At 43.7% G+C, this 25,705-nt stretch overlaps 1 protein-coding gene across 1 annotated transcript; it reads left to right on the top strand.

Annotated features, from left to right (window-relative positions):
* Positions 1–729: 729 nt before the first annotated feature.
* Positions 730–25,347, top strand: LOC121273552 (NACHT, LRR and PYD domains-containing protein 3-like). Its single transcript, XM_041180724.1, has 4 exons — positions 730–790; positions 5,518–7,255; positions 12,808–12,894; positions 25,173–25,347. The coding sequence occupies exons 1-4, from the start codon at positions 745–747 to the stop codon at positions 25,345–25,347; spliced, it is 2,046 nt and encodes a 681-aa protein (XP_041036658.1). The 5' UTR covers positions 730–744.
* The last annotated feature ends 358 nt before the right edge of the window (positions 25,348–25,705 follow it).

Below are 25,705 nucleotides of genomic sequence, written 5' to 3'. Positions count from 1 at the left end.
GTTAAAATAACTTAATGACCAGAATCGTCCCTCCCCTTCCACCAGAAATCTGATTTGCTGCTATTTTGTTGCTGAGTAACTGAGAAACTGTGACAGCAAGAAGTCAGTGTGAGGAAACAAGTGGATCATATTGTCAATCAATTTGACAAAGAAAACTCATCAAACTGATCACATTAAAATACTGCAGATTGTCAATGATTCCACACTCTCCCCAAAATGTATTTCAGACTTCTGGCTTAGTTTATTCACATTTATTTGATGTTAATGACGAAATGAGATGAAGATGATTTTTAGTGAATGTTCATTATGCATCATTTCTCGGCGCAGTGGTTGTTTATTGTGTTCAAAACAATTGGAAATGCCATCACTGAGCAGATCCTTTCCTCCTCATTCTCGGTGTTTGTCTTTCACTCTGATCCTCAATATATTCATTATTATTCTTTGCAGAAAGTCACCGAGCTCACAGATAAGGGAAACCGGGCGGACAGTTCCAAGCTTCTCCTAGGTCTGGTGATGGAGAAAGGCTCTCAGGCCCGCAGTGTGATGTGGAAATCCTTCGGGAAAGTGCATCAGGGTGTCCCAAAGTTGGATAAAATAATGAAAGAAATACAGGAACTCGGTACGCTAAAATCACACAGTGAATTCAATTTCAGATTCAAACATTGCAGATTTTGCTATAACATGACACAGATCTGATTTCATGAAAGTTAATTCCTTTAAACAGGTTCTGATCCATTTGATTACATGAACATTGGAAGAGGCTTATCTGAAGTACCCAGTCACCTGAAAGGTAAGAGATGAAATGGTCATTTCAATCTTTTTCACTTTTTTTCATTCATTCATGGGATGTGGGCTTCGCTGGCTTTGTCCTGGACAGTGTCCAGCTTCCTGAGTGTTGTTGGAGCTGCACTCATCCAGGCAAGTTGGGAGTATTCCATCACAATCCTGACTTGTACCTTGTAGATGGTGGACAGCTTTGTGGAGTCAGGAGATGAGTTACTTATTGCATGATTCTTAGACTATGACCTACTCTTGTAGCCACAGTATTTATGTGGCTTGTCCAGTTCAGTACCTGGTCAATGACAAACCTCGCGATGTTGGTGGTGGGGATTCAATGATGGTAACACCATTGAACATCAAGGGGCGATGGTTGGATTCTCTCTTGTTGGTCATCGTCATTTTCTGACACTTGTGTGGCGTGAATGTTATTTGCTACTTGTTAGCCATGCCCTCCTGCACTCTTCATTGAACCCCTGGCTTGATGATATTTGTAGAGTGGGGGATACACCGGGCCATGAGGTTACAGATTGTGTTTGAGTACAATTCTGCTGAAGCTGATGGCCCACATCGATGCCCAGTCTTGAGTTGGCTGGATCTGATTGAAATCTATCCCATTTAGCACGGTGGTAGTGCCACAAAACACAAAGGAGGATATCCTCAATGTGAAGGCGGGACTTCGTCTGCATAATGACAGTGCGATGATCACTCCTACCGATACTGTCATGGACAGATGCATCAGCGGCAGGCAGGTTGGTGAGGATGAGGTCAAGTATGTTTTTCCCCTCTTGTTGGTTCCCTCTCCGCCTGCTGCAGACCCAATCTAGCAGCTATGTCATTTAGGACTCGGCCAGCTCGGTCAGTAATGGTGCTACCGAGCCACTCTTGGTGATGGACATTGAAGTCCCCCACCCAGAGTACTGTGCTGTTGCCACCCTCAGTGCTTCCTTCACTCAACATAGAGGAGAACGGAATCAGCTGAGGGAGAGCGGCACATGGTGCTCAGCAAGAGGTTTCCTTGCCCACGTTTAACCTGATGCAATGAGAATTCTTGGAGTCGATGTTGAGGACACCCAGGGTAAATACCACTGTGCCGCCACCTCTGCTGACAGGACACCTGTATTATCCCAGTCCCAGGGATAAGGATGGATATTATCCGATACTATGGGACATTATCTCCATGAGGATTGACCAGCCTGTGAGGCAGCTCTCCCAATAAGGAGGAATTTACAGGGTCGACAGGGCTGTGATTGCTGTTGTAGTTTCCTAGGTCGATACCGGGTGCTGTGTCTGGTTTCATTCCTATTTTGTGTTACAACTGCGTGTGAGGCCATTTCAGAGCTAACTGCAAAGAGCTAATTGCTGTGGGTCTGAAAGTGCATGTAGGCCAGACCAGGTAAGGACGGCAGATGCGTTGAACCAGATGGGTTTTTACAACAATCGACAATGGTTTCATGGTCATTATTAGGCCTTTAATTCCAGATTTGTATTGAATTCAAATTCTCCCATCCACCATGGCGGGATTCGAACCCAGGCTCCCAGAGCAGTACTCTGGGTCTCTGGGTTACTAGTTCAGCGACAATACCATCACCTCCTTTCTGATAATCTGAATGATTGGAACCTTTGTTTTAGAGATTCTCAGATTCTGAAAATCAGAAAATCAAGTGCTGGGAAACAGGATTGAACATGATGAGGGTTTGTCATTGATCCTCAACTATGGACATATTCAATTTACAATTCATATGAAATGATTTCTGTTGTATTCTGTAAATATGTGGGCATTGCATTTCTTGACTTAGTCCAGCTGCTGTTTGCTATTCTGATATTATATACACACCTGCCAGAATCCCACTATGCTGTGAATCAGAATGCGAACCGGTGTGTGCACTGATTCTCTGGGCTCACAGTGAAGAGCTGGGCCTTGAGCCAGATGTTATGGGTTCCCTGCACCCAAGAAATCATTCCTATCATTAACAAATCAAATGCTGAGCGGGAAGATCGCAGAAGGTCCATCAAGCCAATTCCACACCACAATGGCTCAACAATGATGGCTAAACAGTTCTTCCTGCTGCTGCCTCCCACTCCCCCACCCCTGCCACTCTCAAGGATCATGCAATCTCCTGGTTGAGGCAAAAATAGAAAAGCCCAGAGCCAGTGTGGGAAAACGTTCCCTCGTATTCTTCTCTGACCTCCTCAGTTGATCGAATCCAATTCAGGAAATCGTGTTGTCCAGTTGTTACCTATAAGCCAGTTACTTTCTACATGATGCGATCTCTGTCCAAGTCAGGAACTGGTCCAGCTCCCTCTTCAGAGTCAGCACTGACCATAGCAACTGGAAACTCATTCCAAAGGCTCCCAGTTCTCCTGGCAGAGAAAAGAAACACTGAATATGCTGTCCATTCCTACACTTACATAGTTTAAACTAGTCCTGCCCAATTTGATAAACTAGCATAATCTATCAATAGGGACTCTATCCAGGCATTCATGTATTTACTAGGCCTCTGTAAATTAGCTTAAATCTTTGCTGCTTGAAATTAAACAAATTAAAATCCTTGAGCATGTCTGAGTAGCTGAGCTTCTCTAAGCTGGGAATCATTCCTGCAGCTCTCCTTTGGAACTTTTCCAATGGCACGCTATTATCCAACACGTAGGGGTAACCAAAACTGTGCACACTATTGAGATGTGGTCTGACTGGGAACCTGGACAGGCAATGTGATAGCCCTTGTTTAACACTGATTGGTTCAATTAATATAAACTCAATACTTTGTTAGCTTTAACTACAGTTTTTCTGCATTGATCATGAACCTTAAGTGATCTGTACACAGTAGCACCAAGATCTTTTTTATCTCTCACCCTGTCTCAGTATTGTTCCCTGAAAATGATGCTTGTATTCAATATTGGCTGAATCAATATGTATGAGGTACAGTTATCTGAATGGAACACTGTTTGCCAATGTGTGTCCACAGTTGTAGCACATCTAAACGTTTTATTGGATTTGATCACCCTCTACTATCTTAATCTTCAAATCAATGTTTTTGTCATCTGAAAATGTATATATTGTACTCCTAACACCCTACTACTTGTGCTCCTGATTCATATTTTCACCCTTGTCCAGCTCATGACTACAGATTGTCAAAAGTCATGGGTGTAGGACCAACTCTCGGGAGAGCTCACTTGTAACATATCTTCAAATTAAATTTGAGGTTCGGGATTGAAGAGACTTCCTAAACCAGAGTTACAAATTTCAACTCACACTCCATCAAATGAAGTAACCTAGTGTGAGGATGCTTATCAAAGGCTTTCTGAAAGTCTAGAGTGACAATGTCCACCAGATTTCTCCCATGCCTTATCCTAGTGACTTCCTCAATAAACTCCACCAAATTTTCTCGACACAAGCTAATTTATTTGAAGTTGTGTTGTGAATTTCTAAAGGCCTCTTCCCTTTCCCAGTGATCATAAAGAACATTCCTTATTATCTCTTCCACCATTTGTCCCTTTTTAAATTGTACAGATAATGTTAAAGAAATTTGAAACATTGCATTTTTATTATTTCACGGAACAGAATGAGAGGTCAGAAAGTCTTTGATCCGAAATGAGAATATCTACAGATATTCACACAACAGAATATTGATATGGAGAAATGTGAGGAAAGGGAATATTCAGGGTGACTGGGAATCTACTGACCCATTTCCTCATGGCGGTGAAAGAGTGCTCACTATTCTACTCAAAGAATAATCCGACATTTCACGGGTTGTGTTTGAACCCAATGCAATAATTAGAATAAATATATTTTTAATTTCCCAACACTAAATTGTGGGAAACTAGAAGCAAAGCTAATTATTTGTAAACAGTTCAAATGAACTGTGAATGTTACTGCTCTAATGTTACATGGAGTGAAATAGTTCTATTTCTAGTTCTGATCAGTAAGATGACAGGACTATTATAATAACACAATCAATGTATGCATGTGTTAAACTCCTGAAAAATTGTTAGCAGTTTCTGAAACGCAGTACAACAGGAAAAGAATTATTCTTTTTGAGTTCTCTGTCCGAAGGCAGGTCCAACTCACAGCTAAACCATGGTAGGGCAAGGAGGCAGGTCCAAGATCCACTCGAGCTGGAATGGAATCGAACCCCATGCTGTTGGCACTAACCTGATCCACACTGGCTGTTCAGTCAACTGAGCCAATCAGCCCTAATATCTCAGAGAACCTGCCCATAGCCTGACAGAATACCAGAAGGACTCTTGTTTTCCAAGTGCACAGTGATGTCAAAGATAACTTGCTGAAGGCACGTTGCAATGACAGTGGGACTCCTGAACAATTACAGTCACTCCCTCTCCCACTCCTATCCAATGTCCTATTTACCATCGCTGCAGAAGATTGGCTTCGCTGAGGATTTCATAAACTGATTGACAAGAACACCTACCACCATATAACCAGGGCCTTTGTGGATTTGTAATGAGGTGTCCAGAGTAAGGGCAGGTCAGAAAGTGTTAACCCTCAGAGAGAAAATATTGCCTTTATAAAATCTCCATGTTCAGTAAATATTAGAACCAAGTGACGACTTTAAATTTCACATGTCTATTGCTCACTTTCAAGCGAGGTTTCCAATAATTGAGCTTTAATTCCTGCACAAACTTCGAGTGAAACCATAAAATGAATCTACCTATTCAGCAAGATCATATTGAGAAGCCTTTTATGTTACTACAACTAATATTTTCTGTCTACTCTAATTGAAGGTGTTCAGCAGAAACACAAGGAGATCCTTCGGGTACAAACTGAAACATTGAGAGTGAACACTATCCTAATAAAGGAGAAGATTAAGATTTTCCAGCTGGTTGATCGATACGCTGAGCTAACGATCATTTCTAATGTTCGAGATCGGACACTTGTAGAACATGAACTGCTGGCAAGAGGCCGGGACCATGAAGAGTGGAGAGAGAAACATCTCCGGAGAGAACTGGAAAAAATCCGAACTGATCAATTATTCCAGAGCAGTTTTTCCCTGAGAAAATCTGAATCTGGGAGCTCCACAGCAGTGAGTGGAGTCCCAGGGATTGGAAAAACAACAATGGTACAAAGGATTGTTTATGACTGGGCCACTGGGAAAATATTTCCAGACTTTCAATTTGTTTTCAGTTTTAAATTCCGGGATTTGAACAATATTAACAGTAGAATAAATTTGAGGAATTTGATCCTGGATCAGTATCCTTACTTTGGGAATGTTCTGGGAGAGCTCTGGAAGAACCCAGAGGGATTGCTGTTTATATTCGATGGTTTGGATGAATTCAAGGACAGTATTGATTTTGCTGATAATCAGAGAAATACAGAACCTCAGTTCATGTGCACAGACCCTGAATGCTGGTGTGAAGTGTCTGACATTGTGTCCAGTTTAATACAGCACAAGCTGCTCCCAGGATGTTCAGTGCTAGTGACCAGCCGCCCCACTGCATTACATTTATTGGAAAAGGCTGAGATCAGTGTCTGGGCTGAAATCCTGGGATTTGTTGGTGATGAACGGAAGGAATATTTCAACAAGTTTTTTGAAGATCAGACGGTGGCAGCAGCTGTTTTCAAACACGTGGAGGGGAACGAGATCTTGTACACCATGTGCTACAACCCTTCCTACTGCTGCATCCTTGGTCTGTCACTGGGTCCTTTCTTTACACAAAGAGACAGGAAACAGCAGCAAGTTCCCAGGACCATCACCCAACTGTATTCCTACTATATTTACAACATTCTGAAAAACCATGGCCGAGAGATTGAAAGCCCCCGTGATGTGTTCCTGAAGCTTGGTGAGATGGCCTTCACAGGAGTCTCTGAGAAGAAGATTGTGTTTAGAAATGGAGATTTGATCAAGTACAATCTCCAACCTTCCCAGTTCCTGTCTGGGTTCCTGATGGAACTTTTGGAGAGAGATGATTCTACCCAGAATGTGGTTTACACGTTCCCACACCTCACCATCCAAGAGTTTGTAGCTGCACTCGCACAATTCCTGACTCCCAATCCCAAGGACATCCAGAAACTGCTCAGTGAAGCAGACAGTGAAAAAGATGGGAGATTTGAGATAATTCTCCGTTTTGTTGCTGGTCTCTCCTCCCCACAGTCAGCTTGGCCCCTGGAGGAGTTTCTGAGTCCATTTCTTCATCAAACAACCTGTCGAGTGATTGACTGGGTGAAGGAGAAGGTTAAAGGTCAGATTGGAAACACAGCAACTGAAACTGGTAAAAGGAGCCTCCTGAATACATTCCACTACCTGTTTGAGTCTCAGAATAAAGCACTGGCTCAGGCCACATTGGGAGCTGTGGAAACACTTGCATTTAGTGGATTGAGACTGACCCCGATTGACTGTGTGGTCCTGTCTCATGTCCTTGGACTCTGTGATACAATAAAATGCCTCGATCTAAACCAGTGCAACATTCAGTGTGAAGGACTCCAGTGGCTGGAAAACATTCTGTACAAATGCCAGAAGTTGAGGTAATTGCTTGTTTGGTCCTGTGGCTCATATTTTCATTATTGAAGTATTTTTTTCTATTTTACAAATGAAAAAATAAATCACTTCCAGTTCAAGAAAAAAGAGGCCGAGTCAGAAAAAAACTTTACAAAATAGGATGAGTGTAAAATTCCAAATTGGAAAATATGAATAATGCCTTTGTGAACAAATTGTTGGGATACTTAATGGTCAATTAAATAGTTTAAGCGTGGGATTTTGATCATAAGAAATAGTGCTAATTATTTACAAAGGGAACAGATTATAGATAGTCTAAGGATAATAAACACCAGTGGAGATAAAATAACTTAAATAATAATAACTATTATAAACCATATCAACTGTAAGCTGTGCTGATCACAAGGGAAAATAAGTCCTAAATATCATCATCATTAATCAAATTGTTTCTGGCGGGAGGGTGAAATATCTTAAATTTAGATAATTACGAAAGAAGACCTTTAGAATTCTGATTATTTAAATTTGCTCCCAATTCTGTTCATTTAATGAAGAAACCTGCTGCTGATCTATAAGTTCGAAGTCGCCCATTGCACGTTTATACCCAGAATGCAGAAACACGCTGGACAACTGGGAGTAATTTCAGGAATCTGTACCATTGACTGGTTCTTACTCAGAGTGGACAGTCTCTGGCAGAACTGATAGTTGAACAGCTACAACAGGATTTTCTGATAATCCACCCCACATCTGGGAAACTGCTGCAAGCAGGGAACTCGCGGAAATTCCCTTGAAATATAATAAAAGCTGCACCTGCAGTAAATGTCGCTGTTAGTTAATAGGGTGCAACATGGGAAACACACCTCCCATATCAACTCGGGGAACAGGGACATGTCAACTTTGTAACAGGACAGAATAAACTTTCCTTGTTGCATGAAATCCAGCGGATAGATTTTACAGCAGCAGTTAGCACACTTTGATGATATCCAGTAATATCTGGAAATCAAGACGTGGAAGGGAGAGAGGAACCTGGTGAAATTAGAATCACTAGGGAAGCAGTGCTGAGTGAACTGATGGAGCTGCAGGCTGACAAGACTCCATGTCCTGATGCGCTTCATCTTAGGGTCTTAAAAGAGGTGGCTAAAGAGGTCATGTATGCGCTGGTGATAATTTTGCAATATTTGCAAGATTCTGGAAAATTTCCATCTGATTGGAAAGTAGCAAATATAACCCCTCTATTCAAGTAGGGAGGGAGGCAGGAAGCAGGAAACCATAAGCCAGCTAGCTTGACGTCTGATGTGGGGAAGGTGTTAGAATCGATCGTTAAGGGGGTTATAGCTGGGCACTTAGAGAAACACAAGGTAATGGGGAAGAGTAAACATGGTTTTCTGAAAGGGCAATCATATATAACCAATTTAATGAAGTTCTTTGAAGGAGTGACATGTGCAGTGGATAGAGGGAAACCTGTAGATATACTGTGCTTGGATTTCCAAAGGCATTTAATAAAGTGCCACATCAAAGGTTATTGCATAAAATAAAGACCATGGTGTAGGGATTAACTTATTAGCATGGATAGAAGATTGGCTGGCTTTCAGAAAACAGAGGCTATGCATCATTGGGTCTTTTTTCTGATTGGCAGGATGTGACGAGTAACTGCTGGGAGTGCTAAATTTAAGGAGTGCAGGTGCCATTTCAAACCCAGATAAATTAAAATCATTTTTTTCGTCTGCTTAGTGTTCTGCTGAGTGTTGTATTTATTTGTTGTCCATCATATAGGGCTATGAAATGGGCATTGTGGGCTCACACCTCCTGAATGTGTAATATCCACTTGTTAACAATTTCAGATTACTGAATGACATGCTGGACCCTCTATTAGTAAAGTGCATGGCAGCCTGGATACTGTGCAAATCTCTCACCTTCACATTCTACCAAACTCCCACTCTCCTACTGGACCAAAGCTTTAAAGACACTTAGACATTGTCACTGGCAGTGAAGCCTTTGTTCATCATGTTGTCTTGGAGACCCAGCCAAACTCTCTTTGCTCCTGCCTTCATGACTGTGCCCTGCAGCACACTGGCACAAGATTGCACATAGTGAGGCCTTACTCACCCTGGCCACCTTCATGAGATCAATGAGGCCCTTCTGGCATTGAGGCCAGGTTCTCCTGACAAGCCCAACATTGCTGACCTCTTCAGCTCCTGCTCCCAGGCAGCACGTGTTTGGCTTGGCTTCTTTCTCTTCCCACCAGATGGCATCAGCTGCTCATGTTGGTTGGACACTGCATGTACGAGGGCTCTGAGTGAGTCTTCATTAAATCGAGGGGCTGGTTTGGCCCTTCTCCCCTGTTTCTCCCCTCGCTCCAATGGCGCTGACATCTCTGAAGGAAAACATACAGCAACTAGACAAATCCTCCATGCAACAGTTCAAAAAGAATGCCAGCTCTGCTCAGTGGAAAAGTATGGAGACAGCAGGATTCATAAATAAACACTCAGCTTAACAGCCTGGAAATAGCTGAAGTCCAAGTGAGCCTCCAAGCTGTGAACAATGCCAGCATTTGTTCTGTCCTCTGACACTGTCCCATTCCAGAGGGCCCATTAAATTACTGACTGACTTCATTTCGGGTCAAGGCCAATGACCTCAAAGGCTGGATATGCCGCCCTCCAATACTGATTGGGCAGATGCTCGCCCCCTGTTGGCCTGAAACCCGCCCTCCGTTCGCAATTGGATCAATTAACGGATCATACACCAAGTTTGAATGGTGGTGTCAGAGATCCGCCCAATTTCTGCTCAAGTTCCCCCTTCCCCGCCTTACAGGAGTGTATTATTCAGCCCCATGTGTGGGGATTCGGAGGGATTAGGAAACCCCCGGAAATTGCTCTGAACTATAGCAATAGTCTCTTCTGCAGTAAAGGTAAAGCCTGTTTAATTGTAAATAAAGTGGGGGAGACCCCTCCCCTGTCAACGAGGAGAACAGGTACATTTCAATTTTGTTAAGGGGAGAGAATAACATTTCCTTGTTGTATAAAATCCAGAGGGATGGATTTTAAAGCAACAGTCAGTAGAGTTTCACAATATAATTCACTCCGAGGTATTATACAGAGCAATGTAATACACAGAGTTATGAAGGACATGGAATCACTCCTTTAATTCTTGGAAAATTGGGCCGTTCTAATAAAAAACCAGAATTAATGAAAAACAGAAATGAGACAAGTTTCCTCAAACTTGGCGGGCCAGTCACTGAGCTTCAGGAGAGTAATTCTGATCATCAGGGATTGAGGCCAAACTGGGGGACATTTAGAGGCTGCACAAAGACAACTCTCTATCTATTAAACATTGAGAGGGGTGAAAGTGGTATTCACCAGTAGTCAAATTAGTGATAGTGAATTGTTCACCAGTTTACACTGCTCAATCTTTCCTTTTCCGTTCAATTGAAAGGAAAATCGGGTGAGCTGTAGTATGGGTGGGTGATCCAATATCACCCATCATACACTATCCACAAAAGACCAAATTACCTCCAATAGATTTAATTTACAGTCACAGTAAAATCTCTGCATTGATTTCTGATGTCGCTTCCATGTTTCCTGTGATATTGGGCAAAACAATTGAATCTGATCTGAGTTTTTATTCAATGTAACTACATTTCGGGGCTCCCCGAAGGAGGGAAACAGAGGCAGCAGAGGGAGGAGGTGAAAGTGCCAAGAACACTGGCACCGGCCGTGTGTCAATTTCAAGATGCTGTTGCTCATTTCATCATGAATCACCAAGAGTAGGCGGGTTGGGACAGGAATCTCAAGTAAGACAGTTGAGACCTTTGTTAAGCCCATCATAAAGTTTGAGATTTAGTGTTCTAAAGGAGCGGACAGTTTACCTGTTCATCTGAAGGAAAGTGGGCACAGAGTGGAAACCAGCCATGGCTGTCACAGCCCGATAGAAGGTCAGTGGGACAGGCACTTAGTAAGGGGGTTCCTTGGTGCTGTGGAGGTGGCATGGAGCATGGAAACTCAGGATTTGAATGGGGTTGGCAGTCCCAGCAGTGCAGAGGGAAACTCAGAATTTGAATGGGGTTGGCACTCGCAGCAGTGTGGAGGTAAACTCAGGATTTGAATGGGGTTGGCACTCCCAGCAGTGCGGAGGGAAACTCAGGATTTGAATGAAGTTGGCACTCCCAGCAGTGCGGAGGTAAAAGAGGGAGAAAGGCTGCCAAGAACAATTGAGAGGCCACCTTCCTAGAAGGAAGGCTCCAGCTGTCAGATGTTGGATGAGAGGCAACACCCTCCCCAGGGAGGGCAGAACCCCAGGCATCAGAAGGGCACGGGAGAGGAAAGAGGGGCAGGAAGGCGACAGAGGCCAAACATTCAATGCAGGAACTCTTGCTGAAGACGGAGTTATCAAGGCCCAGTGATGGTGGATATTGTGACCCTTCAGGCAGTGGCCACATATATTTGTGCCCTCAATGCTGAATACCTCGCAGCACTGGTCAGGGTTATTGTGGCATTGAATTCCTTCACATCTGGCTTCTTCCAAGGATCGGGTGTGGACCTTAGAGACATGTCACATGTGGCTGCTCACCAGGCCATCTCACAGGTCATGGATTCACTTTTTGCCAGAGCTGGACAGCGCATTCATTTAATAACAGGGAGGCTTTGCAGGGACCCAGGGATTCCCCCAGGAGCAGGGTATCACTGATTGTACCCATTGGCCATCAAGGCACCCAGTGACTGGTCAGGGAAATCCATACAGAAAGGGCTTCCACTCCCTCAATGGCTCCTCTGTGACCACAACAAAAACTTCCTCCATGTGTGCACTCACTTTCCTGGCAGCTGCCACGATACTTCATCCTCCAAAATGTGTGTCCTAGAGGATAACGCATATTCCTCCAAGTGATGTTACTGAGCTCTCTGTGGGAGTCCCAGAAAGAGGCACAATGGTTGGACAACCATTGAACAGAACATCAGGCTTCTGAAGATGTGATTCCAGTGCCTTGGCCAGTCGGGTGGGGACCTCCAATCCCCTCTTGCAAGTGTCTCTGTCAGTGTGGAAACCTGCTGCATTCTCCATAACATGGCTCTCCAGAGAGGTGTGGACCTTGAGGACAATGAGGCACTGGGATGACACAGCTCATCGAGGGAACAGTGAGAGAGGAGGTGAAGGGAGAGGACGCTGAACAAAGTGGAGCCCTTGCTGCATGATGAGGTGGCTTCCTCCTGCCACCCTCGGGGAAGAGGAGCTTCCCCTGCTCCCTCCCTCATGGCCTCCAGTTTGGCAGCGATAAAGTGAGGGGATTCCCTGCCCTGGGTGCCAAGCCTCGGGCTTCCCTGTGACATCTCACTTCCCTCTGGTGCTGTGGAAGGCTTTGGTACAAACTCCTGATCTCTCCCTCAGGACAACCAGCAGCCTCAGTGATGCTGCCAAGTGAACAGGAAATCTGTCTCCATGACAAATAATGACGTCCCCATGTAAAAATCATACCTTTAATCACTTTCCCACCGGTTGTGGGTTTCTGACCCAAAATAACCCCAGCTCCTGTTCCTTACCAGCATTGTGAAAATTCAGCCTGTTTTAATCTGGTTCTCACTTCTCTGTTTAGACTGAGTTCTATTAATCTGGGAGATTCAGGAGTGAAACTACTGTCTGCGGCCCTGAGGAATCCAGGCTGTAAAATACAGGAACTGGAGTAAGTACCAGACTGTGTGAGTTTGTGTTTATAATAACCGGATGTCTGACACTGTATATAATTATTATCAGGAATTAGGTTATTAATGGCACTCTGTACATTAATATGAGGATCAGTAACAGGATTAATATTAATCAGTGGGGTGAAAATGGACATGGAAATGGCAGGGATGTAAAACAGGTAAAATCACATTATCTGGTGTCTATAGGAACAACTGATATTGAGGTCTATTGAAGTAGACCCATATCACAGATGACCGATGCAGTGCTGACTATTCTGTAACTCCATACATGTCCATTTTCACCCCTGCCTGTATTTTGTCCAGATTTCCACTGTTTTCCCTCCCTCTGATCTCCAGACTCTGTAACAACGCTCTCACAGATTCTTGTGCTAAGGATCTTGCCTCCGCTGTCAGTACAAACAGTCACTGATGAACCTGGACCTAAGTAATAATAAATTGAAAGATTCTGGAGTGAAACTACTGTCTGCAGCTCTGAGGAATCTAGATAGTAAAATACAGAAACTATGTAAGAACTTAAGAAATAGGATTAGGAGTAGGAGTAGGTCATTTGGATCCACGAGCCTGCTCTGCTATTCAATAAGATCATGGCTGATCTGCTTGTGTTTTGAATTTCACATTCGTATCTGCTGCTGATAATCTTTGATTCCCTTGCCTAACAAGAATCTATCCAGCTCCGCCTTAAAAATATTCAATAACTCCGCCTCCACCACCTTCTGAGGCAGAGAGTTCCACTGGCTCACAACTTTCTGAGAGAAAAAAAATCTCATATCTTTCCTGAAGTGAAAAACCTTAATTTTAAAAACAGTGACCCCGAGTTCTGGACTCACCCACAGGAGGAAAAATCTTTTCCATGTCCACCTCATCAACACCATTCAATGTACTTAAATCAAATCACCCCTCACGATTTTAAACTCCAGTGGAAACAAGCACACTCTGTCCGACCTTTCCCCATAAGACAGCTCACTCATTCCAGGTATCAATCTAGGAAACCTCCTATGAACTGTCTCCAATGCATTTACATCCTTCCATAAATAAGGAGACCAAAACTACAGACTATTCAAGGTACGGTCTTACCAGTGCCCCGTGTAACTGAATCATAACATAATTACTTCTATGTTCAATTCCCCTTTAATAAAGGACAGCATTCCATTAGGCTTCTGAATTATTTGCTGTACCTGCATCCTAACTTTTTATGACTCGTACTAGAACACCTATATCCATCTGCACCTCGGAATTCTGCAGTCGTTCTCTGTTTAATTAATACTCTACTTTTTTATTATTCCTGCCAATATGAACAATTTCACATTTTCCCACGTTATAATCCGTTTGCCAGATTTTTGCTCACTCATTCAACTTATCTATATCCATCTGCAACCTCCTTCTATCCTCTTCACAACATACTTTCCAACCTATTATTTGTGTCATCTGAAAATTTAGCGACCATGCCATCACTCCCTTCATGTGAATCATTGATGTAAATTGTAAAAGGCTGAGACCCCAGCACAGATCCCTGTGGGACTCCACTCGACACATCCTGCTTTTCTGAGAAAAGACCCATTTATACATACTCTGCTTTCTGCCAGCCAACCAATCTCCTATCCATGCTAATATGTTACCCTCTACACCACAAGCATTTAATTTCCACAGTAACCTTTGGCATGGCACCTTATCAAACACCTTCTGGAAATTCAAGTACAGTATATCTACAAGCTCCCTTTATCCACAGTGCATATTACTCCTTCAAATAATTCCCAATAAACTGGTTAAATATGGGCAGATTTTTCGGGTTGGTGAGCGTGGGTGGGGCCTGTCGCTGACGCATAAAATGACGCACGGTGACATCGGACGGGAGTCTCAGTGTCACCGCCCGCTATTTAGATTTTCAGTTTGGTGGGTGAGCAGCCTGTTGGGGCCATTAAGAAAGTGTTTAAAGTAGTTCAGAATGCTGCCTGTCCAACCTTAAGGTTGGAGGACAGGCAAAGAGTCCAGGTGGCCTTCACATTTTTCATGAAACCCCATCCATGGGTGGGATGAGGTTTCATGAAGGGTGAATTAATTAAATAAAGCATTTTTAAACATTTGATAAACGCTATCACACGAGGGGACATGTCTAAATTTTTTTTTGCATCATTAATAAAAACTTTCATTCCGCATGTAATCTCGGTGAGGCCGCTCCATGCCTCAGGGAGGTTTCTGCCTCTTTCACCCGCGCATGTCTGAAAGGGCGCAGGCCCTGACTCAGGGAATCCAACCCCAGCCCCACTCCCCTCACAGGGAGCGTTCAGCGTTTCGGGGGTGTGCGTCACGCTGGCTGGGCTTTAATTGTCCCGCCCACGTAAATTGGTGGCATGGCCTCAAACTGGGGTACCCATCGGGATCGCGCCCAACCCCACCCAAACCCCATCCATTTCTGTCCATGATTTTCCTTTCACAAAACCATGCTGACTCTACCTGATTACCCGAGTTTATCGCAGTGTTTAGCTATAACCCCCTTAATGATCAATTTTGACAACTATCCCCACCACAAATACTGATACTTTCCTGTTTTGTGCCTCCCTCCCTTCTTCAATAGACAGGTTATATTTGCAACTTTCCAATCTGATGGAACATTTCCAGAATCTAGTGAATTTTGGAAAATTGGCACCAACACACCATATACCTTGTTCCACACCACTTTTAAGATGCAAGGGTGTCGTCCATCAGGGCGAGGAGACTTGTCAGCCCACAGCTCCATCAGGTTGCTCTGTACCACTTCCTTAGTGATTGAATTTTCACCAAGTTCCTCTCTCCCTTTCACCTTCTGATTTGCAGCTATTACTGGAATGTTTTTTGTATCTTCTGCAGTGACACAGAAATAAAATATTCTTCATTTCATTCGCTGTTTCTTTATTATCTACTAACTCCCCACTGTCACTCTCTAGAGGACCAACACTCACTTTACTTAGTCGTTTCATTTTTACGTAGCTGTAGAAACTCTTGTTGTCCATTTTTACATTTCTAGCTAGCTTCCACTCATGCTCTAATTTATTTCTCCTGTTTAACCTTTTAGTCATTCTTTATATACCAATCATCTGTCCTGCCACTCATCTTTGCACTGTTATATGCATTTTCCTTACATTTGATGCTTACCTGAACTCCTTTAGTTAACCACGGATGGTTATTTAAGTAAGTTAAGGATTTTTTTCTTTATCGTAGGAATATACTTATTCTGAATATCCTGAAATATCCCCTTTGATGTTTCTCTATTGACATATCCTAAAGCTAAGTATCCCAGTTCACTTCTGTTTGCTCAGCTTTCATTCCCACATAGTTGCCCTTATTTAAGTGTAAGGTACTAGTCTCAGACCCATTCTCCTCCCTTTCAAGCTAGATGTAAAATACAATCATATTGTGGTCCCTGTTACTTAGTTGTGCCTTCACTTTCAGGTTGCTAATTAATATTGTCACGTTACACAATACCAAGTCTAATATAACATGTTCCCTGGTTGGTTCCAGAACAGGCTGCTCCAAGAAACTATCTCGAAAGCATTGTAAGGGCTCCTCATCCAGGCTACACTGCCAATCTGATTTTTCCAGTTTATATGTAGAATAAAATCACCCATGATTATTGCCGTCCCTTTAACACAACCACCCAACATTTCTTCTTGTCCTCCATTGTGGTTACTGTTAGGGGGCCTGTTGACCAGTCCCACTAGTGACTTTTTCCCCTACTATTTCTCATTCCCACTCAAACCAATTCGATGTCCTGATCTCCTGAAGGAAGGTCATCTCTAACTGTTGCACCAATGCTATATTTGATTACCAGTGCTACCCCTCCACCTTTACCGAACTTCCTATTCTTCTTCAATGTCATGCACCCCTCAGTATTCAGGACTGAATCCTTGTCATCCTGCAGCCACGTCTCCATAATGTCTATCAGGTCATATTTATTTACTTCAGTTGCTCTATCAATTCATTTACTTTGTTATGAATTCTCCATGCATTCAGATACAAAGCCAATAGTTTTGCCTTTGTTATCTTTGTAACATCTCGTTTTGACTGTTGGTGTATTCTCTGTCCTTTCCCTTTGGCCTTTCCTGCCATTCTCTGTCCCTCGTTTCACATATTACTATTTTGTTTTCCTGTCTTGACTCTGCCCTTTGATTTGCTACATCTAGCCAAGTTTGATCCCTCACTCACCACCCCCACCCCAACCCCAACCCTTCCCTGTGCACCCTGTTTATTTCAAGGCCCTCTCTACTTCCCGAGTTACGGAATTGTCAGGAACACTCATCCCAGCATGGTTCAGGTGTGGACTGTTCCATGGTACAGCCCCAACTTTCCTCAGTACTGGTGCTGGTGCCCCACAACCTGGAACCCATTCCTCCCACACCAGTCTTTGAGCCACGCATTTGTCTCTCTAATTTCATTTGCCTGTTGCCAATTTGCACGTGGCTCAGCTAATATCGCAGAAAGTAGTACGTTTGACGCTCTGCTTCTGAATTTGGCACTGAGACCTTCACACTGACTTTGCAGAACCTCTTTCCTTTTCCGGCCTATGTCATTGGTACTTACATGCTCTATGACAATTGGATCCTCCCCCTCCCACTGCAAGTTCCTCTCCAGTTCTGAACACAGCTCATCTGTCCTGCCACTCATCTTTGCACTGTTATGTGCATTTTCCTTACGTTTGATGTTTACCAAAACTCCTTTAGTTAACCACGGATGGTTATCTAAATAAGTTAAGGATTTTTTTCTTTATCGTAGGAATATACTTATTCTGAATATTCTGAAATATCCCCTTTAATGTTTCTCTGTTGACTTATCCTAAAGTTAAGTGTCCCAGTTCACTTCTGCTTGCTCAGCTTTCATGCCCACATAGTTGCCCTTACTTAAATTTAAGGTACGAGTCTCAGACCCATTCTCCTCCCTTTCAAACTGGATGTAAAATTCAATCATTTTGTGGTCGCTGCTACTTAGTTGTGCCTTCACTTTCAGGTCACTAATTAATCCTGTCACATTACACAATACCAAGTCTAATATAACCTGCTCCCTGGTTGGTTCCAGAACATACTGCTCTAAGAGACTATCTCGAAAGTATTGTAAGGAATCCTCATCTAGGCTACACTGCCAATCTGATTTTTCCAGTGGCAGGGAGCACAGGGACCCTCACTCCTTGCCACAGGGAAGAGTGTCAATTCCCCTCACTATACTATGCCCTAACATAAGTACATTCCTGTTTGCTCCCTCACACATGAACGGCTTCCTGTACCATGATACCATGACCAGCCTGCTCATCCACCTTGCAGACCTCACTTTCATCCACACAGGTTGTAAGCACCTCAAACCTGTTTGATAATTGCAAAGTCTGAGGCTCCTCCACTGCTGTATGCTTGGTCCCTTTACCTGTTTTGCCCACAGTGACGTCATCCTGTCCCTCACTGTTGACCAAAACAGGTGACCCTAGTTTAAGAGGTGTGACCATCTTCTGGAACAAAGTGCCCAGTCATTTCTCCCTCTCCCTTGTTGAGCAGAGCCTGGTTTCCGGGTCAATAAGCCTGGTCAGGAATTCCTCTAGCTGCTTACAGTTTTTGCAGGCATGTTTGTCATGGCTTGCCTTGGCACCTGTGTTCTCACATCCCACAGCTGCAATGTAACACCTGTCCTGCCATTCTAACCTATGTTATTTAGTTCACTTAACTGAATGACTTTATCCCTATGTATGTTACAATTTTCTGTGCTTGTTGAATGTGAGTACCACTGGCAACTAAAATGTTATATGTTTCTTGAATGCACAGGTATGTGTTTTAGGTGTTTGTTTTAATTATTTTTTAATGCATGTTTAAATTTTAATTTTAAGGTTTTAATGTTTCGGGTTATTTAATTTCAAAATCTCAGTTATTTTTATTTATGGATCTGCATTAACTCCCACATCAGTCTGAGCGCGCACACGGTCCCTTCCACTGGGCACTTACCGGCCAATCAACGCACTGGCTTCCTGTGACGTCACAATTGCCTTTACCACCCACTGCTGCCCGACAGCAACTGAAACGGTGAATTCCTCAGCTCACACCTGCCCCCTGCAGATCCGCTCCCACTCCCAGCAAGGTCGGCCTCTCTGCAATCCCTGGTCTTTATCTGTAGGCATTCCTCAGCTGCCGACTGCCCCCTGCAGCTCCGCTCCCACTCCCAGCAAATTCGGCCGCTCTGCAATCCCTGGTCTTTATTTGTAGGCATTCCTCAGCTCCCGACTGCCCCCTGCAGCTCCGCTCCCACTCCCAGCAAGGTCGGCCGCTCTGAAATCCCTGGTCTTCATTTACAGATGCTCCTCGGACCCTAACTGTCTCCCGCAGCTCCGTGCCCACTCCCAGCAAAGTACCAGATTGTGAGATTGTGTTTATAATAACTGTATGTCTGATGCTGTAAATTATTACGAGTATCAGTAATAGTGTCACTAATAAACACTGCACGTTATCATTACTACAAGTATTAGTGTTATTAATAAACACCCTGGATTTACTCTGATTCATGAAATATTTCTCTCTCTGATCTCCAGCCGGATAGTAACAGCCTCACATATTCATAGCTCCCCTCTCAGTACAAATTGGACACTGATGAGTCTGGACCTGAGTTACAACAAACAGCAAGATTCAGGAATAATACCTTAAAAAATCATTTAAGGTCATTCTCAAAGACATGAATCAGAATTTAAAAATGGACAAAGCGATTATTGCTTCTACAATTGCCATGGTGGAATTTTATGGCCCCTCTCGCCAGCGGGATTTTCCAGACCCCGCCGAAGTCAATGGATTGTGAATGGCCCATCCTATTTTACAGCCCCTCCCATGCCGTAAAATTCCACCCCATATTGTATTCTTACATTTTTAGCTTAGGTTAATTAGACTTTCACATTATAGATCTTTAAACTTGAAAGCTTCTCAGTTTGTACTAAAAGTGTAAAACTTCCATAAATATATTGGTAAGGCAGTTAATAAACTATCAAAATGAATAAGCTATCACAGTCTGTGGCTCCCAATAACCCAACAGTAAAATTCAGAAACTGTGTGAGATGTTGTTTCTGATAACGGGATGTCGAACACTGTTCGGTATCATTAGTATCAATCTTGGTGTCATCAACAACAACATAAACTTTCATTCATATAGCAGCTTTAATATAGTTAATTGTCCCAAGACACTTCACAGGAGTGTCATCGAACAGACTTGGGCAGCAAGGAAAATGAGATATTAGGACAGGCAACTGAAAGCCAAGTCAGGGAGGTAGGTTTTAACAAGAGTGTTAAAGGAGAAGAGAGGGGTAGAGAGGTGGAAGGAAATAAGAAGGGGAATCCAAAGCTTGGGCCTGAAGAGCTCAAGGTGCAACTGCCAATGACAATCATTTCCATATTTAATAATCTGAATCATAAACACTGTATGTTACTATTAGTATTGGGACTAGTGTTATTTCAAATAAAACTTATTAATAGGCACATAATTAGCTTGGCAGCGAAGTTAAAGCCCAAGTAATAAAAAGGAGTGTGACAGCATGGATATAAAGTTGCCTGAGTGACAGGAAACAGAAAATAGTTGTTATTTGTTGTTTTTCAGTTCGAGGGAGCTGACAGTGGAGCTCTCCACCTGTTGCTTCAGGACGAGCAGTATTACATTTCTTGATATATGCTAATGACTTAGACTTGGGTGCAGCTAAAAATGAGGTGCCAAACTGGTGAAGCTACAACCCAGGACAACTTGCAGGCCAACTAATGGGAGAAGCACGTGATCCCACAACCAATCGATAAGATCAAAGTTTTGTACACCTGTCACATCCAGTTGTGAATGGTGACGGGCGATTAAACAGCTCACTGGAGGAAAAGGCTCCACCAATATTCCCATCCTCAATGGGGGAGACCAGCCACGTCTGACGATTATCGGCTCAAACAGTCCAATTTAACTGGGTCAGACCCATTCTTAGACCGTTAAAGTTGGCTTTCCCCATATTACTTATTCTTACTCTGGACCGTTCTTTGTTTCATCCCATAATCAGCCTTAACCTTACGATACAGTGATCAGTCCTTTAAACTTGATCCACTTGGCCTATCTCATTCCAAAGAATCATGTCAAGCTGTGCATCCTTTCTCACACTGAAAACAAGCTGCTGTAGAACAATTTCCTGGTCACTCTAGGAATTCTTGCCCCTCTCGGCCTGTCACATTAATACTATCCCAGTCTAGATTTTGATAATTAAAGCTCCCCGTTATAATTACTCTGTAATTCTTGCACCTCTCTGGAATTTCCTTGCAAATTTGTTCTTCTCCATCTTTCCCCTAGTTGGTAGCCTATAGACTAGCAAAGCAATTGCACCTTTTTTGTTCCATCGATCTAGCCATATAAATTCTGTCCTTGACCTCTTTGGATCATCTCCTTTCTCCAGCACTGAAATATTCTGCTTAATCATTCCAACCACCCCATTCCATTTTCTCTCTTTCCTATCTTTCCTGAACACTCTATATTCAGGAACAGTTATTACCCAGCCCTGTCATTCGCTGAGTGAGGCCTCTGTTACTGACACAGCACCATATTTCCATATGGCAAGTACACCTGGAACTCTGTAATCTTATTTACCACACTCCATGCATTCACAAACATGCTCTGTAACCCTATATTGTCTTCTCCCTTACTGTGCACAAACTTAATAAATTACTATTTCCGACTCTAGCGCTAAAAATTCTCTCAGTATTCCTTGGTATTCCACTCTGATATTATCTCCTGGTTCCCACACTCCTGCCAAATTAGTGTAAACCCTCCTCAATAACAGGAGCAAATCACCAGGAACTCAGTTCCAGCTCTGTTTAGGTGCAATCCATCTGGCCTGTAGAGGTCTTACCTCCCTCAGAGCTGGTTACAAAGCCCCAAGCAATTCTAAATCCCTTTCCCCTGCACCATCTTTCCAGCCACTAACTCATCTGCTTATCCTCTTAGTTCTGTTTTCACTTGTGCAGGATACGGGGAGTTATCCAGAGATTACTGCTTTTCAGGCCGTGCTTGCTAATTTCTTACCTAGCTCCCTAACTTCTGTCTGCAGGGAAACAGTCTCAATACAGGCTACTGAGCTTTAAGGACTGATGCTTCACTTAAGTGATTATGAACCTTTGGAATCCGCTATCCCAGAGGGTTGCGGATCCCCATCATTGAATAAGTAATTCTAAGGCTGAGATAGACAGGTTTTTGGTCCCTCATGGGATTGAGCAACATGGGGAGTGTGTGGGAAAGTGGAATTGAAGCCCTAGGTCATCCATGATCATATTGTCTGAGCAGGCTACTCCGGCTCCTATTTCTTTGTTCTTGTGCAGCAAGACCTGGAGAATTCGTAGGCTTGGCCTGATAAGTGGCAAGTAACAAATGCACCACACAAGAGCCAGGCAATTACCATCTCCACCAAGAGAGAATCTCACCTCACCACCAGCACCACTCCCATCCCAACCCATAGAGGCTGGGAATTCTGCAGTGATTAACTCACCTCCTGACACCCCAAAATCTCTTAACTATCTAGAAGGCCACAAGTCAGGAATATGAAGGAATGCTCTCCACTTGCCTGGATCAGTGCAGCTCTAACAAGAATCAAGAAGCTCGACACCATCCAGAGCATATGAGCATGCTTGAACAGAATCCCATTGAGCAACTTATCATCCATTGCCTCCGCCACCGACCCACATTGGCGGCAGCAACACACCAAGACTCCTTCAGCAGCAACTTCCAAAACCGTGGCCTCTACCACCTGGAAGGGAAGGTCAGCAGATGCATCAGAAACTGCAAGTGTCCCTCGAAGTCACACATCATCCTGACTTGGAACTATATCACCGTCCCTGCACTGTCACCTGGACACAATGTGCAAGTGAAGCTTGAGATTCAACACACAGACGTGTTCCATTTGAATCTTTACTTAGACATCGATTAAATATAATTAATCATCCACCTTGTGCAGCTCTGTTGCTGTTTCTTTGAATGTCCTTAACATTTGCCTGGAACTGTTACCACATGAGGCAAAAACGTTGCAAATGAGTTGAACTCATTCTGTGTTGTCCTTCCATTGTCACCCTTTGCAGGAGGCACTGAACTGTTAAAGGCCCAGTAATGTTCTTTAAAATAATGGTGAAAGATTAATTTTGTGATGCATCATCTTAAAATTCATTGCAGACACATACACAGCAAGGTGATATGTCACAACAAAATATAACCCTGTGAACCCCAAGTGCAATGAGATGAACCTTTTAAAGTGATGATGGAGGCTCCTACATTGCACTCCCCCTGCGCTGTCAGCTGAGGTGGAGGCAGGTGCTGACTTTTCTCCTCCGAGGATTTCAATGACCATGGTGGTTGTTCTCTAGTTCCCTGAGGTTTGGAGGGCCCCAGCATAACAAGGGCCTCCTGCACAGATACTGGAATTGGCTCTGTTATCGTGGGTTTGTGAGGTGCTGGTGTTCTGGTCAGAGCAGTGGAGGACCCACTGCCAAATCCAGGAGCACCTTGAGAAGAGCCACCAAATGCTGCCGACAGTCACTCCTATACACTTTCAGGGCACACTGGACCCTCCCTGCTCACCTGAGGTGTCTGAGGACTTGGTGGTGACTCCAGTCACCTCACCCCCTCTCACCCAGCCATTGCTCATGGAGGTGGTGATGACATGCAGGTCAGTGTGTATCTCCAATCGTTGGTCTGCTGGATTGACTGTCCATCAAGGTCACCAATCTCTCAGTAGAGAATGCCTAGGGCACTCATGCCCAGGACACAGCAATACTCATAGCTTGGATTAACTCTTACATCCTTTTGTCTGGTTACACACAGCTTCTTTATGTTAACATACCTCATGCTTTAGTTCCAACATCTGCTGCCCTGTTGAAGATACTGGTGACATGTCATCAGCCTCAAGCTTGACATTGCCTTTCCCTCCCATAGCCCTCCAAGTGTGAGTGACCTTGGCTATTACTGTCTCCGTCAGCTGCTCGGGCGTGTCTGTGCTGTTCACCAGATTGTGACTCCTTTACTAATGGAATGTGACTATTTTCCTGATGTGATAGTACCTGCACTGGTGGAGGGTGCGAGGGGAATAATGTGATGGTGCACCCTCTGAGGTCCCCTTCTCGTCCTCAGAGATGGATGGCTGTCACGCGGTCACAGCCCTTGATCTGTGAAAGAAAAAATAGTGTTTATAGGGGTAAATGTTTGTTTTGTGCTCGCCAGAGGGTCTCCTGTGTCCATCCATTACGGCACTCATTCTCTCAGCTCCACAACCCACCTCAACATCAGTGATTGCCCACCCTGCCTCCAGAACTCCCAGTTCATGTGTCTGAATTTCCATGGGTGTAAGGATGAGGAGATCTGGGACACAGTGACCCATGTTGGCTCACGCCCTCTCGTCAGCTGTTTTCATCTGCAAGCATAGAAATCTTCATGTACCTCGCCCATCAAAAAGACACACGAGCCTATACTGGTGGCAGCCTGACACCACATGCATGTCTCCTGCATGCAGCACTCATCAGCCTGCAACCCTTGATCTGTCTTCTGCCATTTCAGCTCTTCATTCAGTAACCAGGGCTCCCTCGCTAATCCCTCCAGAGCTGCTGTGTTTGAAAGTACTGCTGGCTGCCTTTACAGATGGCGCCAGCAATGTCTGAGTTGGGACATCCCCTGTCTGCACCACCGAAGTGGACGGCTCCTCCCACCTGTCAGCTCTGATAATATCGCATTGTTAACTCTGACTACCCTGACCCTACGTCCAAACACCCACTTACAATCTGATCAGGCCTTCGCCGCCTCCGGTAAAATTCCAATCATTATCTTCAGGCCCATCACAAACTCCATTCCTGAGCTATTGACCATCCCATGCCCCTCCCTAGCAACCCGGATAAGGAAATGGGAAACCTGTGCTTTTGTTTTGTATCATCATCCTTTTTCATATTGTCCTTTCCTTGCCGGCCTCCCATCCCCATTTCCCTGTTGCTTCAAACCTGTAGATTCGCTGATTTTTTTTTCAATTCCAATGAAAGCACTTTGATAGAAACATTTAACTCTTTTTCTCTCTGAACAGATATTGCCTGACCTGCTGAGTATTTCCAGTATATTCTATTTAGATTTCAGAGTTATACCAACGATAGTATTTTACCTTCTAGATAAATGGAAGTTGTTTCTTGAATTTCTCACACTATATTATTATTGTCATTAATGGTCTTTAAAACACTGACTTTACCCTGATCCCTGTTATCTTTCTCCCTCTGATCTTCAGCCTGTTTGGTAACAATCTCACAGGTTCTTGTGCCGAGGATCTCAACTTTGCTCTCAGTACAAACCGGTCTCTGACGGATCTGAACCTTGGACTTAATAAACTGGGAGATTCAGGGGTGAAACTATTGTCTGAGGCTCTGAGGGATCCGGACTGTAAAATACAGAAACTGTGGTAAGTACAGACTGTGTGAGATTGTGTTTATAATAGCAGGATAGAAAACAAAACAATGTCAGCAGTGTTACTGGTATAATAAATAAACACTGTCCAATTTTATTAGTGCCGGTGATAAAGTTATTAATTTAAAAAAATCTCCATTTACTCTGATTCCTGTAATTTCTGTCTCTAATCCCATCTATGGGATGTCAGTCCCACAGATGTTTGTGCTGAGGGTGCAGGGGAATAAAGTGATGGTGCACCCTCTGAGGTGCCCTCCTCCTCCTCAGAGGTGGGCTGTCCCCCAGTCACAAGAGTCCTTGATTTGCGAGAGCGAGAAGAGTGATTCGAGGGAAATGCACATTACAACACACCCTTCA

Source organism: Carcharodon carcharias (assembly GCF_017639515.1).
Source record: "Carcharodon carcharias isolate sCarCar2 chromosome 24 unlocalized genomic scaffold, sCarCar2.pri SUPER_24_unloc_5, whole genome shotgun sequence".
NCBI lineage: Eukaryota > Metazoa > Chordata > Chondrichthyes > Lamniformes > Lamnidae > Carcharodon > Carcharodon carcharias.
This window is presented reverse-complemented; position numbering and strand designations above follow the sequence as displayed.